Here is a 16,056-nt window from a genome sequence, read left to right on the forward strand (position 1 = left end):
AGATGGGATTGGGAGGGAGACAAACCATAAGTGACTCTTAATCTCACAAAACAAACTGAGGGTTGCTGGGGGGAGGGGGGTTGGGAGAGGGGGGTGGGGTTATGGACATTGGGGAGGATATGTGCTATGGTGAGTGCTGTGAAGTGTGTAAACCTAGAGATTCACAGACCTGTACCCCTGGGGATAAAAATATATGTTTATAAAAAATTAAAAATTAAAAAAAAAAACTAAGGATGTATTTTATGGTGACTAACATAACACACATATACAAAAAGAATAAGATTCCAAGTCCACATTGACATAAATTATTAAATAAATAAAATAAAGGAGACTAGATAAATCTGCACAGAATTACAAGTAATTTATGTAGATACTTGGCCCATAAAGGTGGAGCATATTCCCTACTCAAGTCTTCCTTCCAAAAAATACAGTGGGAAGAGGAGGAAAAAGAGTAGTTCTCTATGTGGGGTGCCTAGGTGGCTCAGTGAGTTAAGCCTTTGCCTTGGGCTCAGGTCATGATCTCAGGGTCCTGGGATTGAGCCCCGCATCGGGCTCTCTGCTCATCAGGGAGCCTGCTTCCCCCTCTCTGTCTGCCTCTCTGCCTACTTGTGATCTCTCTGTGTCAAATAAACAAATAAAATCTTTAAAAAAAAAGAGTAGTTCTCTATGAACCTGACTGACATACAGTACCTCAGCCAGGTGACCAAGATTAACCTCAAAAACAGTTAAGTCACACCGATAGTATGTACCGTTAAATCCATAACCCCAATCGAAACCATGAGGAAAACGTAAGACAAATTCAAACGAGGGACATTCCACACATCTAATCAGGATGCCTCAAAACTGTCAAGGTCATCAAAAATTCAAGGAGAGTCTGGGAAACTGTCACAGCCAAGAGGAGTCTAAGGAGTTATGCTGACTAAAAATGTAAGGTGGCGTTCTGGATGGGATCCTGGGGCAAAAAACATTAGGTAACAAGTAAGGAAATACGAGTGAAGTTATGGACTTCGGGTAACAATAATGTACCAGGATCGATTCACTTCCATGAACATACCATACTAAGGCGTATCATTAATGGGGGAAATTCGGTGTGTGGTGCATGGAAACACTCTGTACTATCTTGGTGATTTCTACAAACCTCAAACTTCCCTAAAATAAAAGGTTTATTTCTTAAAAGCTTATTTTAAAAAATTACATAGCAGGACAGATATAACAAAAAGCTTAGCTAGATGCAATCCTATAGTTATAAAAAATAGCTTCTGCCATAATTGGTGTTTAGTTTCCTAACGTTTGTCAAAATGTTAAGTATTTTAGTTCAAATAAATTGGAAAAGAAAACGAAAAAACTTGGGTAATTTTACTAAAGAAAAAAGGTCAGGGCTATTACACACTTACTTAGCGAGTCTTCTTTTTGTCTTTTGGTTAAACTAAATGTCTGGTTAGGTCTGAAACGTAGTTAACAGCTTCCAAATGCTTGCAGAATCAAATCAAAAGTCCTTACCATGGCCTAGGTAAAATCCTACATAATCCGGCTCCCACCTACCTGCTTTGGCTTCATTTTATATATTCTCCCTGCTCTTTTCACTGATCATGGAGCCACACGCTTTCTGTTCTCAAATCCTAGTAAGCCTCAGGGCTTTCACTCTGTTCTTGACTGGTATGTTATTTAATGCTGAGTAGCAAACCATCCCCAACACTTAGTGTGGCTTAATACAACCCCTATTCTGTTCACTCAGGATGCTCTGAGTCAGATATTTGGGCTGGCTCACCTGGGACACTCATGGAGCTGTGGTCCGCTGGCAGCTAGCAGGGCGGGGGGCGGGGGGTGGCTGCTAAGTCACGTCTCGTGGTTAGTGCTATTTGCTGATGTTTTTCTAGCAAGCTTTTTCAGGTGCCTGCAGCAGGGGTTCCAGAGGGAGAGAAGCATTTGTTTGATGAAAGCAGATTACAAGGCCATTCCATATTCAAGCAGTGGGAATAGACTCCATCTCTGATGGAAGGAGTAACAAATATGTAGACATTAAAAATCTACCATATGGATGATGCTTTTCCTGAAAGCTTTCCAGAACTGTCAACCCTTAAAAATAATTTCTTCAAAGAGGCCTTTCCTAACCACTACATTTAAAGTAGCTCTTTGCCCTCCCTTCCCCATCTCTATTTCATTTCTTGGTTTGATTTGCTGTCCTTACAATTATCCGTTATTTCATTGAGCAGAAACGTACCCATCTTTGTTTTTTTGGCACACCAGGGTTTAACAGAAACTTGAAGAACAGCGCCCTTCAGTAAAAAGTGCTTTAGTAAAAACAATGAAAACAAAGTTTGTCTTTTCTGTCCAGACCAAAAAATGACCTATTTTTTAAAATTCAAGGTAGAAAGTAAGCTGAAATGTTTCCAAGTAGTTAAATTTAGGGCTTCAGTCTCCAACATTAACATCCCAGTTTAGAAGTGTACTTTTTAAAGATCACCCCAGACACAATAATCCTTCAATTGAACCTCTGGTTTGCTCCAGCATGTAAGAGAGCTCACTCCGGATAAGGTTCGAGGGACCTGTTCCCATCTGTCAAAGCATAGTGGCAGTCACTGTGGCAGCCCCAGCGGGCCTCAGGCTGTCCAAACACCTGACCACTCTAGCCCATCACCGCCTAACATCGGGGGCCCTGAGACGTGGCCAGATGACCAGCATCATGCCGGATCCCAATCAATCCTCATACAGAAGGCTGTGCTATATAAAGCATAACACTTTTCCGCCATATACTCTGCTCAAATAAAAAGAGATCAAGTCATTACAGAACGTTTTTCCATTTTATTTTTTTATGAATGACAGACCTACTCAATCATTTTATTCAGTTTATTTAAATAAGGATAAGGCTACTTCAAAGACCTTTTACATACAAAAATGTACATTACAAGGTTGAACTTTCTGTACTGAATTACAAAACCTGCACAAGCATTTAATAAAAGAGCACACTTAAAAACATTTTGATCATTTTGTAGCCTCTAAAAATTACTGAAGTGGCGCAGTAGTAAATAGAGGAAGCTCTTACATACATGTGATTTAATCTACTGGCAGTTTTACTTAATGTAAGTTTTTAAAAAGGTCATTGCTATTGAGTGAGTCTCTAGACCAGTTTTAGAATCCTCTCTCAAAACTTAAGTCAACCAAAATATTGTTTCAAATAATAATTACAATTCTGAAGAATTTTAATTCTAGCAAAAATATTATGGCCTCCTAGTAGCAGTTGAACCAACTTTCCAAAGTGCCTGGTAGCTATCAAGATTACTAAAGCTATTGTGGTAAACTGTACTGCCTTTACAGCCACGGGGAAGCAATTCAGGGCCTTTGGTGCTGCAGAGGCTTGAGATTTCCAGAATTCACACAGCAGTCTATGATCCCTCAAATGTAAGAGGACCGGGGGTCATCCTATCTTCACTCCTCAATGAATGCATGGGGCCAAGCATTATGACGTGCAAACCTAAGCCTGACGCTTAGGGTCTGCAAAAGGAGGATGGAAAATGGAAGCAGACTAAGTTAAAACATGGGAAAGGAGAACAAGAAAAAGAAAATGGGCCATGAAGAAGAAGGGGAAGAAAAGAAGACCTCTGCCAATGGCAGGAAGTGGTAAAGCGCCTATAACTACGCCTCAGAACCTACTTGCTGACCCGACCGCTTAGCTGCCTACTGAGATAATAAGACAGGTGGCTCTGTTGGAACATGAAATCAACAGCAACAACATTAACCCATGTTCCTAAAATTCATCGACGGTATTCCAAAGTTGTCTGCCACTCCAATTGAGTCCTTCCAAACTTTAAAGCACACCAAAGCAACCCTTCAAAACCCAAGATGCTCGACACTTCTGCTTCAGATTCCCCTCATTCAGGAGGCGTCATGACATGGAGGAAGACATTTCAAGACAAGCTGTATCTATGCACCTTGAGAAGGCACAGTGCTCCAAGATGTCAGTATTATGGAATACACAGTATGTGGTTTAGCACTTCTCCACACTCAAACTCAAAATAGCTCAATAATATGCTGCTCTATGAGCACTGATTCTGAATGTTCATAATATAAACTTCAATTTGAAGCAACAATGTTACACAGTTCAGCTGTTATTACCAACCTACTCTGTAAGTTAAATATACAAATTAAAAATTAATTTTATTGAGTAACTAAAATAAGTTTCCACTGACTTAAAACCGTCAAATGGCTAACTCTCTCTTAACTAAGAGAGGAATGCAGATGAAAGCAGAAGGGACAACTGAATTATCGAATAGAATTTGTCATCCTACCCTAAAATCTGTACTTTTAAAATATCCCTTAATATACAGTTATGTAAGAGGGTTACTGTTGTCCTTCAATAATATTACACATATCAGCCATGCAGTTAACTCTATTATTCACTCACTTGGCATAACATCAGTAATTTATGCAACACATAGTATGTATCGATTTTGTCTTATCTGTACAGATTTATAGTCTAGATAAAGGCAGAATGGCTAAAAACTGGAGGGTTCAAGTTTTAGTACAGTACTTACCTGCCAGGCTGAATGAATTTTTTGTAAGGCTATTTAATAGCGGAACTAAAATACCTGTTTTAACAAATCAGAAGAGGAAGGAGGCTGCTGTAAAAAGTTAATGAAAAGGCGAACCCCAACGTGAAGATCAGTCATAAAAGGAAAAAAGTATAAAGTATCCTCCACACTTGGTTAGAAATACAAGGCAAAAAAGTGGACAGGAGAACGTGTGGCTAGAAGGTCTACCGTATGTTCCCACTGACTTCCTTCAGACTGGGTTTAACACACTGCTTTAACATGAACACAAAAGCTCCGTGGGTGATGTGTGTGTGGCAGCCCTGTGGGAAGCGCCTGTTACCCCAGTAGGGACCCCCGTCCGGCTGGTACTTGTCTCCTATGAGGTCACTCTGCGGTGACTCCCGGCTTCAGCATCTTCTCTTCTGCCTACTCCAGATCATGCTAAGCGTCCCACCTCTCACCACTATCCCTCCTGGACTCTCAAGTGCTGGGACTCCATCCCCCTCCTCCTATTTGCCAAACCTTCTGCCATAAGCTACCACCTCGAACATGACTACGTCACCTAAAGATTTTAAAGTTGGCTTCTTTTGGAAAGGATGAAGCTCCTAGGAAGAAGTGACACCTGAGCTCCCAGAGCAGGATCAAGGACTGCTCATGAAAATAGTGAGGAGTGCTGCATGACAGGGACATCTTGAAGGGTGGACCAGCTGTGAGACTGACCAGTCAACTCCTAATACACCAATTCTGTTACAACTTCAAGGGAAGGAGCAACAGCAAGCACTGATTTCCCTTTTTGGTTTTTATGGGGAAAAGTAATGTAAGCACTTCAAGAACAGCAATTTCATCTGTATATTTGGAATAGTTTATTGGCAGCACTACAAATATGCTTCTCTTGGTGAACCTTAAGGAGGAGTTTGGCAGTATTTACTAAAATATTGGGATAAACTGTTAAATTCTTTTGCTAGGGAAAATAAATAAAAATTGTGAACTTCTAAAATATTTTGGGTTTAAACAAAAATCTCAAATTCCCCCAAACACTGAAACAGAGTAATTAAAATAATTCCTAAAATTCATCAGATGCTGTATATCAGACTTGCAGCTAATGATTCACTGGGATCAATATAAATGACTTACACTAAGTAACCTGGTTTAAAAAGAAATTTTTTCCTAGTAAGGGCACAAAAGGCAAAAATTTAAAAAAAAAAAAGGAAGGGGAAAGGAAAGACTATATTTTTCAAACCTAATTTTAAACCTCTTAAGAAAATTCCACAATAATCAGGATCTCCGTAAATACTGTCAATATATGCGAACTTGCTTGAAAACCTACAGTTACAGTTATATTTACATTTTTGGAAACTTTCCTTCAGGGCCATGTAACATGCTGTATCTTCCTCTTTGTTTCTGGGGGCTTCAGGTTATTCTGAAAAGACATGAACAGAAACCAGTTTACACTTACAGAAATGTCAGAGGATCGCTTGAAATGAGCACTTGAAACCACCGAAGTTTACTACTAATATATGAATGGCAGATCACTGCTGCCATCTGGTGGGAGAAGATTTTAGAAGACTGGGAAATGCACGTCTCACCTGCCACCCATTTTTTTCCAGCTGTGGTTCTCAAATCTCTGCATATTAGAATCACCCGCAACAGTTTCAAACATGCCCAGACCTGGGTCTTATCCCAGAACTAATTAAGTCAGAATCCATACAAGGTGGCAGGGATGAGGCTCCGATTCCTGTCTGGGTTTTCTGGAAGCTCCTCCAGGTAATCCTGAAGTGCACTGAGAATTGAAAACGACTAAGGACTCCAGGCCTCCTTCTTTCCTGCCTACCCCATCGCCTTCCTCAACCTCACAATCCAAGATCTTAATACTAGTAAACTAAAAAAAAAAAAAAATCATACCTCTTAAAGAGTAAAATTTTTCTGAGTAGAAAGATGTGTTTTAAGAGACTGAAAAAAAATCAAGGCTAACTCTTTTATTATAATATTTGAGGTCTAGATTATTCTTCCTACTTTTTTTTCCTCCTTCCCACTCTTCTCTGACACCCTCCCCCTCTGCCCCACAAATATGACTGAAAGAAGTGGAAAGGCAGCTTGGTGCTGATAGAAGCTCATGCAGAGGTCAAATGGGTCTGTATTCAAATAGCAACCTGGCCACTTACTAACTCTGAAACCCTGGACAAGTTTATTTAAACTATCTGAGCTTCCATTTCCTTATCTGTGAAATGAGAAAAAGAACTGTGCTATTGCACAGGGTAGCTGAAAGGATGAACCAATGGAAGAACCAAACGCTGGTCAGATTTACGGTAGTCTTCTTTCTGCTACTATTTTACAATGTTTGAACTACTCTGAGTTTTGATCCCTTTGACACACAATTTGAAGAGTATAATAAAGTCAAAGTATACCATAGGAATGCTACAGACTGAATGCGTGTCCCCTCAAAATTCCTATGTTTACATCTAATCCCCAATGTGATGGTATTAGGGGGTAGGGTCTTTGGAAGTGCTTAAATCACAACAGAGGTGCTCTCATGAATGGGCCCTTAGAAAAGAGACCTCAGAGAGCTTACTTGCCCCTTCCACCACATGAGAACACAGCAGAAAGCAGTCTAGGGTGAATCAGGAAGTGGGTTTTCACCAGACAATGAACCTGACAGCACCTTGATTCTGCACTTGCCGGCCTCTAGAACTATGGGAAATGCATGTCTGTTGTATAAGCCATTGAGTCAGTATTATTTTTTGTTATAGAAGCCTAAATAGACTAAGACAAGGAATAATATAAAACTGCTGGATGTTTAAAGTAAAATCATTTTCTGAGAAGCCCAGGGAAGAATCAAGTATGTATATGTGTGTATATGTATATACATATGTATTTGTACATATAAACACACATATAAGTGTATATACATACACATACATGTATATGCCCTCTCACAAATTAAACTCTAAATATATTGCCTATCAGTACCAAATTTGCCAATATATGAAATCCAAGCATCCAAATGCTTAACTATAATTCAGTCCAACACAGGACACCCCCCTACTTCCCCCATCTCTCCAAGGACAGATAAATTTGAGGTAAGGGGACGTCCATGATAAATTCTGAATACTCTAGTGTGGTTTTAAGGTAAGTATAAAACACACTGAAGGTCAAAACGCTACTGAATAGATATGTGACTCTGGACAAACTACTTAACATTCTGAGCTTTACTAACAAAGGAATATTTTTCTCTTTTAGTCCCCAAAATGGTTAAAGGATCGGAATGACAAAAGTCTAGGGTAAGTGCCTAAGACATTTTAAGTAGAAATAAGTTTGGTAGACTTGAAAAAAACATTAGCTTATCATCACAGATTTTATGATTCCAGGAGTCAACGCAAAAAAGGACACGGAAGAGTCAGACCATTTAAGAGTTCAAGAACTGCCTGTGGCCCGGCTCACCCACCCCCACTCCACGAGGCCTCCCCACTCAGAGACTCCATCCCTCTCTCTTACTAGCACAGAAGCCGCCCCACACTTACCACAGCCTCAGCTTCTTCTTTAGGGGCCGCTCGCTTTAACTTCACAGGAGTAGCTCCAACAGGGGACAAAGGTGGGGACTTCACAGGACCCAAAGGACTTTTCCTATGCGTTAAGTCATGGTTCTGTTTAGTGTCATTATTATTGTGTTCCATTTTATTGTTCATAGGCAAATTGGAAGACAGAATTAGGGGTGAAACACTTGAAGAGGAATTTGACAATTTTCGAAAGGCATTACTGGTAAAGCTTGCCTGAGGGGGAGGCCTGAGCCGGTCATTATCGCCATTCTCTGTCTTTCTCACTTTGATGCTTGTACTTGTTGAACTTCCATCAAACACGATGAGGGGTCTTTTCCTTAACCCATCTACAGTGCTAGTCCTGAAATCAAAGAGATAAATTCTTGAAAAATACCATCTGCAATGCAAACCAGTCTGCAGGAACTCAAAAGTAAAACAATGACCGGAAAACATTTACTGGTAAGACTCAACTATTTTAAGGAGGACTCCTAGGAATGAAATTTTCTATGTTCATCCTAAATGAAGTGACAATTTTCTGATGTTTAAAGTATAAGATATTTATTGACAAGAAGCTTAAGTTACCTTTAATGTACACACAAAATGGATTTTTTTTAAACATCAACCAACCAATTAACCCTAGAACTTAAAACAAGATTTCCTAGCAACTAAAAAAAATTTTATTTTAAAAATCAACCCATCTAATTGATAAGGTTACCTTGACTATGTATCAGTTATTATTTTAAAAATATAATGAACTATTAATAAGACTATAGCAAAACTACCACAGCGACACTCTATAGACAATGAGAATATTCTATTCTATTTATCAATAGTCTCTAACGCCAAGGCACTCTCTAAATTCTAACTATAGTATTTGTGTAATGTTAATTTTAAAATTTGGCAAGTCTTCATGGTTAGATCTGCAAAACCTAACTTCCACTCTGAATCATAAAGATAAATAATAAAAACATTCAGTTGTCTACTATTCATTATACCTCAAGTGAAACAACAGATTTATGGAAAGAAAAAACTTTTAGTTAAACATGTAACAAGAACTTGAGCAGTCAATTACTAGGAAGAACACTTCAGCCTTGCTATGCAAAGTGTGGTCGAGGGACCAGCAGCGTAAACATCACCTTGGGAGCCTGTTATGAAATGCAGAATCTGGGGCTTCAACCTGTCATTTTAACCAGATCCTAGGTGACTGGCCAAACTCACCAATTCTTAGGTTACCACGGAACATCATCTGGTAGCAGATAAAAATGACTTTCCTACATACACTGTGCCGCTGCCAAAGGGAAACAGAGGGCTCATCAGAGAAAGCAGGGCTCATCAGCTTGTGAAAGTTCAACCCAAGATCCCAGAGGCATGCTGAAGTTTGGGAAGCACTGCACTGTTGATCTGGGCCTCGCTCTGTGTGACCTGGGGCATATCACAATACTGCTAATTCAACAATACTGGACAATCTCTTAGATCCTTCCAGCTTTAAGGTTTTGAGTCAAGAGTGAAATTTGTGGGGCACCTGGGTGGCTCTGAGCAGAGAGCTTGCTTCCCCCTCTCTCTCTGCCTGCCTCTTGCCTACTTGTGATCTCTCCGTCTGTCAAGTAAATAAATAAAATCTTTAAAAAAAAAAAAAAAAAAAAAAGAGGGAAATTTAGAAAGTCACAAATCCGGGGCACCTTGGTGGCTCAGATGGTTAAGTGTCTGCCTTCAGCTTGGGTCATGATCCCAGGGTGCTGGGATCGAGACCCACGTTGGACTCCCTGCTCAGCAGGGAGTCTGCTTCTCCCTCTCCCTCTGCCTGCTGCTCCCCCTGCTTATGCTGTCAAATAAACACATAAAATCTTACCCAAAAAATCATAAAACCTTTTGAAAAGGATACTGAGGAGCTTAAAGAGATTAGCATACGAAGTAACAGTATTAAAGCTTTGCTTAGGACAATATGCATGAACATGCTGATCAAGAAGAAAATACTTTCTTAAGAATCAACAAAAGTAAAAAAAAAAAAAAAAAAAAAGAATCAACAAAAGTAAGGGGTACCTGCTGGGTGGCACAGTCAGTTAAGCCACCAATTCTTGGTTTTAGCTCAGGTCATGATCTCAGGGTCCTGGGATGGAGCCCATCGGCCTATAGGCTCTACACTCAGCTGAGGGTCTGCTTCAGGATTCTATCTCTCCCTCTGCCCCTCCCCATCCCACTGCTCACTCAAGCCCTCTCTCTAAAATAAATTTTTTAAAAAGATGAATCAACAAATGTAAACCAAAGATGTATTTGGCATAACCACAGATTTACAAAAGCTAACACTAATATGCAGCCCATACCACTATATAACCATCAAGCTAAAATGATGTTTAATCTGAACTGAATGTGTTCCTGATCAAAAGAAAGGCCATTTTCCCAAAAAAAACTATGAGCATACATGTTACATTCTTCAACTATTTTCATACCTGGGGAATACTCCCCCTACCAATCATGAGTTCTTCTTTGTAACTAGAGATTAACACCCCTCATCAACTCGGAGCCAGCATTCGCCCTCACGCCCAGCCCTCATTCCACCTTCTCCCACAATCACTAGTGCGCCGCCAATGACAGCACCGTATAAACAGAAGGGTCTAAAAATAAATTCAGTAATTAATCAATAGCGCCCACTTGTGATAAAACAGACACAGGAAAAGAAATAACTAGCCCACTCAAGGATCTTAGGACACTTTGTCCTCATTAAACCATCTATCACTGTTACAGAAACATAAACATTTAAGAAGGAAATTCATTTGCTTGTGGTTTTATGAAAAGTTTTCTGAAATTTAAAAATCTTAGTCTCGGGGCGCCTGGGTGGCTCAATGGGTTAAAGCCTCTGCCTTCGGCTCAGGTCATGATCCCAGGGTCCTGGGATCAAGCCCCGCATCGGGCTCTGCTGAGCAGAGAGCCTGCTTCCCTTCCTCTCTCCCTGCCTGCCTCTCTGCCTACTTGTGATCTCTGTCTGTCAAATAAATAAATAAAATCTTAAAAAAAAAAAATCTTAGTGTCCCTGAAGCTTTATGACAGTTCCTTCATTTCTTTATTATTCGAAGACCTTAAAGTCTTGACTCCACATTTTCTCACAATTCAGCAAATCTTGTTGGCTCTACCTCCAGACTCCAGCCACTTCTTACCAAGTTCCCTACTTCAGTCGAAGTTCCCACCATTTATCACCTGGATCACAGTACAGCCTCCTGATTGATTTTCCTGTTCCCTTCCCCCTACCTTAAATCACTTTGTACTGCAGCCAGAGTGACGCTATTAAAATGCACATCAGATGATATCACCACTTTGCTCAAAATCTTCCAATGGCTTCTTATCTCACAGCAAAGCCAGAGTTCTTACAATGACTTACAAAGCCTTACACGATCTAACCCAATAAACTCCCCTACTCACCTCCAATAAACCTCTTTTCTCTACTATCCTTTTGACTCTCTCCACTTTGGCCTTGATGGGCTCTTTATTGTTCTTGGTTTATGATGAGCACACTCCTGGCCCAGGCTCTAGTATTCTGTCTGGAATGCTAGCTTGCTCTCCACCATCTACAGGTTTCTTTACTGAAATGTCATTTCTCAGTGAGGTTGTTCTTAGCCACTTTACCTAAAATGGCAATCTCTCTCCCTGATTTACTTTTCTCCTTAGCATTTATATGTATCACTATGTAACATACCATATATTTTACCTAATTTTTTAAATTATGTTTCTCTCAATTAAAGTATGAGCAGGGAATTGTTGGTTTTAGTCATGCTATAAGCACAGTGCCTGATGCTCAATAAATAGTTATTGAGTAAATGAATTTTTCTTACCTAAGTTTATTTTACCTGGAGAAAAAAAAAGAAAAGCAAAATTGTTAAGTCATATGAGATAAAAACCATAACCGCTACCAAGTACCTTTTAGTCTCATTTTTCATCTCATGTTGCTCTCTTTTCTTTTCCATCATTTTCCCCCACCTATTCTTTGGCAAATCTCTTTGAGGCAACGGAATTGCGTGCTGAACATAAAGATCAGTAAGATTGTCTTTGTTTATTCTTATGTCATTTTCAACAGCTATGTTCTTCTGTGGAAAAGGAAACAAAAGTAATTTCAAAATAACATCCTTCATGGTAATTACTACCTACCTAACAGGGTAGAACAGTCCTGCTTAAGTAACAAATTTTATAATTATAACACTTAATAAGTATCTATTTTATAACTTATTTTCCACAATATAATACTTATTATTTTACTTACAATTTAAAACATACAAAATTTAATATAACTTAACTCATAATTTACATTTACAATTCTATAATTATACCATTACTATGTATTTACTGTAATTACAGAATTTGTTATTTAAGTGTGAGTTTATTAATTAAGTCATATAGGACTTATAGGGACTTCAAGTACACTGCAATCCCACATAGTACTGTAAGTAGAATTTCGGAGGTTAACCTCTGCAAATATTAAGTTCAGCCTCATCTTAAAAGACAATGGTCATATATTCTCAGTGTGACAAGCACTGCAGTCCACAACTGGTCAGCCAGTCATCAGGCATGGAGACCATTTCCAGTAGCATAGAATCCATGAAGTAAATTGAAAATGGGAGACTTCCTGGGGAAATCAGACCAAAGAAAAAGCCAACAACGATAACTATTACTGCATGCTATCAAAAAGTTACCCAGAGTGTGACTATCATGATCAAAGTAGTGGGCTGGAGGTCTCACCCCAAATACTGTTTCCCACGTCTCCCTAATAATGCTCTTAAATTGAAGTCAACTACCAAGATTTCAAACGGCCCTACAGATGGACACTGCAGCCCCCTTACTAATGACTGTACTGATAAGAGTGCATCATTACAAACCGCCCTTCATATTTTCACCAGTCTTTTCAAGTAGCTTCCAGTCACTGTCCAGCCATCTCTCTCTAAATTACCTCACTCTCCCTCACTTTCCAATTTGCTCTCAACATCATGGAAAACATTCAGCATAAGGAAAAGGAGTAGCTACGATAAAGAGTTTGGATTTATCTGTGTTCAGTTTAAGTGGTAAATCAAGTCCAATTATGTACTCTGATAAACTTATCCTGATTACTTTTTTCTTCTAAATTTAAAAGTACAAATATTACTTTTCTCTGTTATACTTGACCACCCTTTGTTATCAGTTTTCACCCTCTATTCACTCAGAAATATGAAAAAATCCTGGCGAGTCCCCTGGATAACATTTCCAGAGAATTCATAGGCACCTTAGTTTAGGAAGTACTGCTCCAGGGTGGTAGTTCTCGAGCTATGGTCGCTGGGCTAGCAGCAAGAAGTTGTTGAAAATGCCAATTTTCAGGCCATGCCTTGGACCTACTGAATCTGACACTCTGGGGATGGAACCTAATAATTTGTGTTTTAACAAGCTCTGGGGGTGATTCGTGATTCTGATGTGCCTAAAAAGTTTGAGAACCTCAGGGAAAAGGTAACCTCCATAAATCTACTCAGTAGGGCTGAAGGAAATTAGCGAAAGAGTACTAAGGCGTAAACATATGGAAAGCAACAAAATACGGTACTTAAAACCACAAGAAAACTTTCAGTAATTCTCTACCACTTTAAACCAAGTTCATCACTTCTTTTGTCTTGTGTTTTGTTGATTGTGTGAGGTCACATTAGCTCGAAAAGAGAAATGCCGCATTGAGAGCCAGGAGTCCTGAATTCTCCCCCATTTAGCAATGGTGTGACCTTAAATAAAAGTCACTTCACTTCTCTGAGACTGAGTTTCATCTTTAAACGAGGTGGGGATATGAACAAAGGGCTATTTCTCCGACGCTTTCCAGCCCTGACAGTCCTTGATTACTATCCTTCATTTCTACTACGATTCCGCACCCCCCCCCGGTCCCCCGCACACATTTAGGCCGCTGGGGTCGCCTAGGACTCCTCTGTCAGAGCCATCAAATACCCAAGAAAATGAGTCCTAATTCTCAGGAATTCCTGATATTCTAAGGACCTCTGTTTCTCGGGTAGAGGTGTGGGGAGACCTGGTCCGTCCATGTGGAGTGGAGAGTGACACAAACCAGGCGGGAGGGGCGACGGCGGCGGGTGTGTCCGCTTGCCACTGAGGATTACTTGGGGCCAGCTCAAGTCCGAACCCCTCTCCAAAAAGGCCCACCCGTCCCGGCGCGCCCGACCTGCTCCAGGGTGAGGAGAAGGAACTCCTGGGACAGCAGCTCCGGGTGCAGCAGCAGCTCCGAATCCGTGCAGCTGCGACCGCCCACATCCCCCGCCATCGTCGTCGCCAGGAGACCCCGGCCAGCTACCCACAAGCCTCCACGAAAGAAGCGTCCCGGAAGTGACGTGAGGGCGGGGCAGTGAGTGTGACGTCCCTCCTGGTGCGCCGGGCGTCCCTCTCCGCTTCTGGTGGCGGGCCGGCGTGCTGGGACAGATCTTGTTAAGGGAGGACTCCCGGGGCCGAAAGTAGCGGAAGGGACGTCTGCAGAGAAAACGATTGTCGTTTGACTTCTTACAAGAAGAGTCAAGAAAAACGAAGGTCCCGAAGCGGGCCACGATTGGTCGCGCTTCCTGTGACGTCAGGGCAGAGGCCAAAAGGATTCCTAGGGCAATCTCGCGGGAAAGAGGCGGGGCAGCTAGATGTCCTTTACCTCTGTATATGGCACTAGTCGCTTCTGAAATTAGCTTAGTATTTTTTTTCAACCTGTTTCTGTGTTTCCTGATCCTCCTTCAAGATGATGATCTTAGGCCAGAGACTTTAATTCTTTGTAACCCCATGGCCTCACACATAGTAGGTTCTCAAGTATTCCCTGAAGTAATACTCTGAATTAACCTGCTCACGTATGAAAATAATAACAAAACCACTAGTGAAAAGGCCAGGCATTTGTTAGACATTAACGATGTGCCAGGCACTGGATTTAATATGGATAATCTTGCTCCTCAGAACAGCACTATGAGGTATATGTTATGAGAATGTTTTATTTTCCAGGTGAGGAAACTGAGGCATTGGGTAATTTGCTGAAGATCAGAGATTGAGGAAGTAGCAAGCCAGGCACTTAAGTACATTTTCTCTGCTCTTATAACTAATATGAAGTAACAGTTTTAAATGTATTCTTGTAGGTTTCCGTGATGATATAATCCTTGGCAATTCACCAAGAAATCTCTTCTACTTCTCTTTCATCTTTTGTGGGAGAGATACACATCCCAAAATATTAGGCACATTTAAAACTTGCAGGCTGTTCTAAGTGTTTACTGTTTGCAACTCTATGAGATGTATCCTCTTACTGGAAGTTAATTGCAGTAAAACATGTGAACAACTCCGAGGATGCTAAAATATAAACCTTGAAGAAGCATTGGAAAATAAGTGAGATGCTAAATCAAAAAGATAAAGTAAGGCTAAGAGGTGTTTTGCAATTTTTCTTTGTCATTTATGTATATGATACTTTATCTAGAAATTGACTTTCAAAACTGGGCAGAAACTTCAGTTAGTCTGGTTCTTTCATTTTAGTGTTGAGGAAGCTGACCTGAAAGACATTGAAATGACTTGCCCAAAATAGAACGGAGTTTTAGAACTGAGCTGAGGGAGGTATTTGGATGTTCTAATTTGCAGTTAAGTGCATTAACTTCATGGTATTAGAATCATGGTATTTTATATCCAAAATCTGATTACATTTTCATAACAAAAGTGAAATTCTTGTGGCTGGTATTATCCTCATTTCCCTTTCTAGAAGGCATGTTGTTTTAATGGCAAAAGCAGTTGTCTTGGAAGGAGCCTGGGCTTGAAAACTAGACCTTAGTTCAGATTTTTTTCCTGCAGCAAAATGAGACCATGGATGAGTTACTTAAGTCTCTCAGCCTCAATCTTATCAGAAAAATTTGCTGTGCTAACATCTGTGAAGAATTATCAAAGGAGTACAGATTATATAACACACTTGGCACAGAGCAGGTGCTTATTAACTGGTAGCTGTTTTTATAGAAAGTATTCAACCATAATTGTGAAGCAGTCTA

At 40.3% G+C, this 16,056-nt stretch overlaps 1 protein-coding gene across 3 annotated transcripts; it reads right to left on the bottom strand.

The window, feature by feature from the left end:
• Positions 1–2,787: 2,787 nt before the first annotated feature.
• Positions 2,788–14,379, bottom strand: LOC111155866 (chromosome unknown C2orf49 homolog). 3 transcript variants are annotated; one of them, XM_022516306.1, is made up of 5 exons: positions 14,229–14,338; positions 11,972–12,138; positions 8,297–8,423; positions 8,048–8,170; positions 2,788–5,949 (listed from the first exon to the last, which is right to left on the bottom strand). In XM_022516306.1, the coding sequence occupies exons 1-5, from the start codon at positions 14,325–14,327 to the stop codon at positions 5,893–5,895; spliced, it is 573 nt and encodes a 190-aa protein (XP_022372014.1). In that variant the 5' UTR covers positions 14,328–14,338; the 3' UTR covers positions 2,788–5,892. The 3 variants fall into 3 exon arrangements, with proteins under 3 accessions (XP_022372014.1, XP_022372013.1, XP_022372015.1); XM_022516305.1 differs by having other exon boundaries at positions 8,048–8,423; positions 14,229–14,379; XM_022516307.1 differs by lacking the exon at positions 2,788–5,949 and having other exon boundaries at positions 8,048–8,150; positions 14,229–14,348.
• Positions 14,380–16,056: the final 1,677 nt, after the last annotated feature.

This window comes from Enhydra lutris, unplaced genomic scaffold, assembly GCF_002288905.1.
Source record: "Enhydra lutris kenyoni isolate GAN:26980312 unplaced genomic scaffold, ASM228890v2 scaffoldscaffold44, whole genome shotgun sequence".
In the NCBI taxonomy this organism is placed as follows: domain Eukaryota; kingdom Metazoa; phylum Chordata; class Mammalia; order Carnivora; family Mustelidae; genus Enhydra; species Enhydra lutris.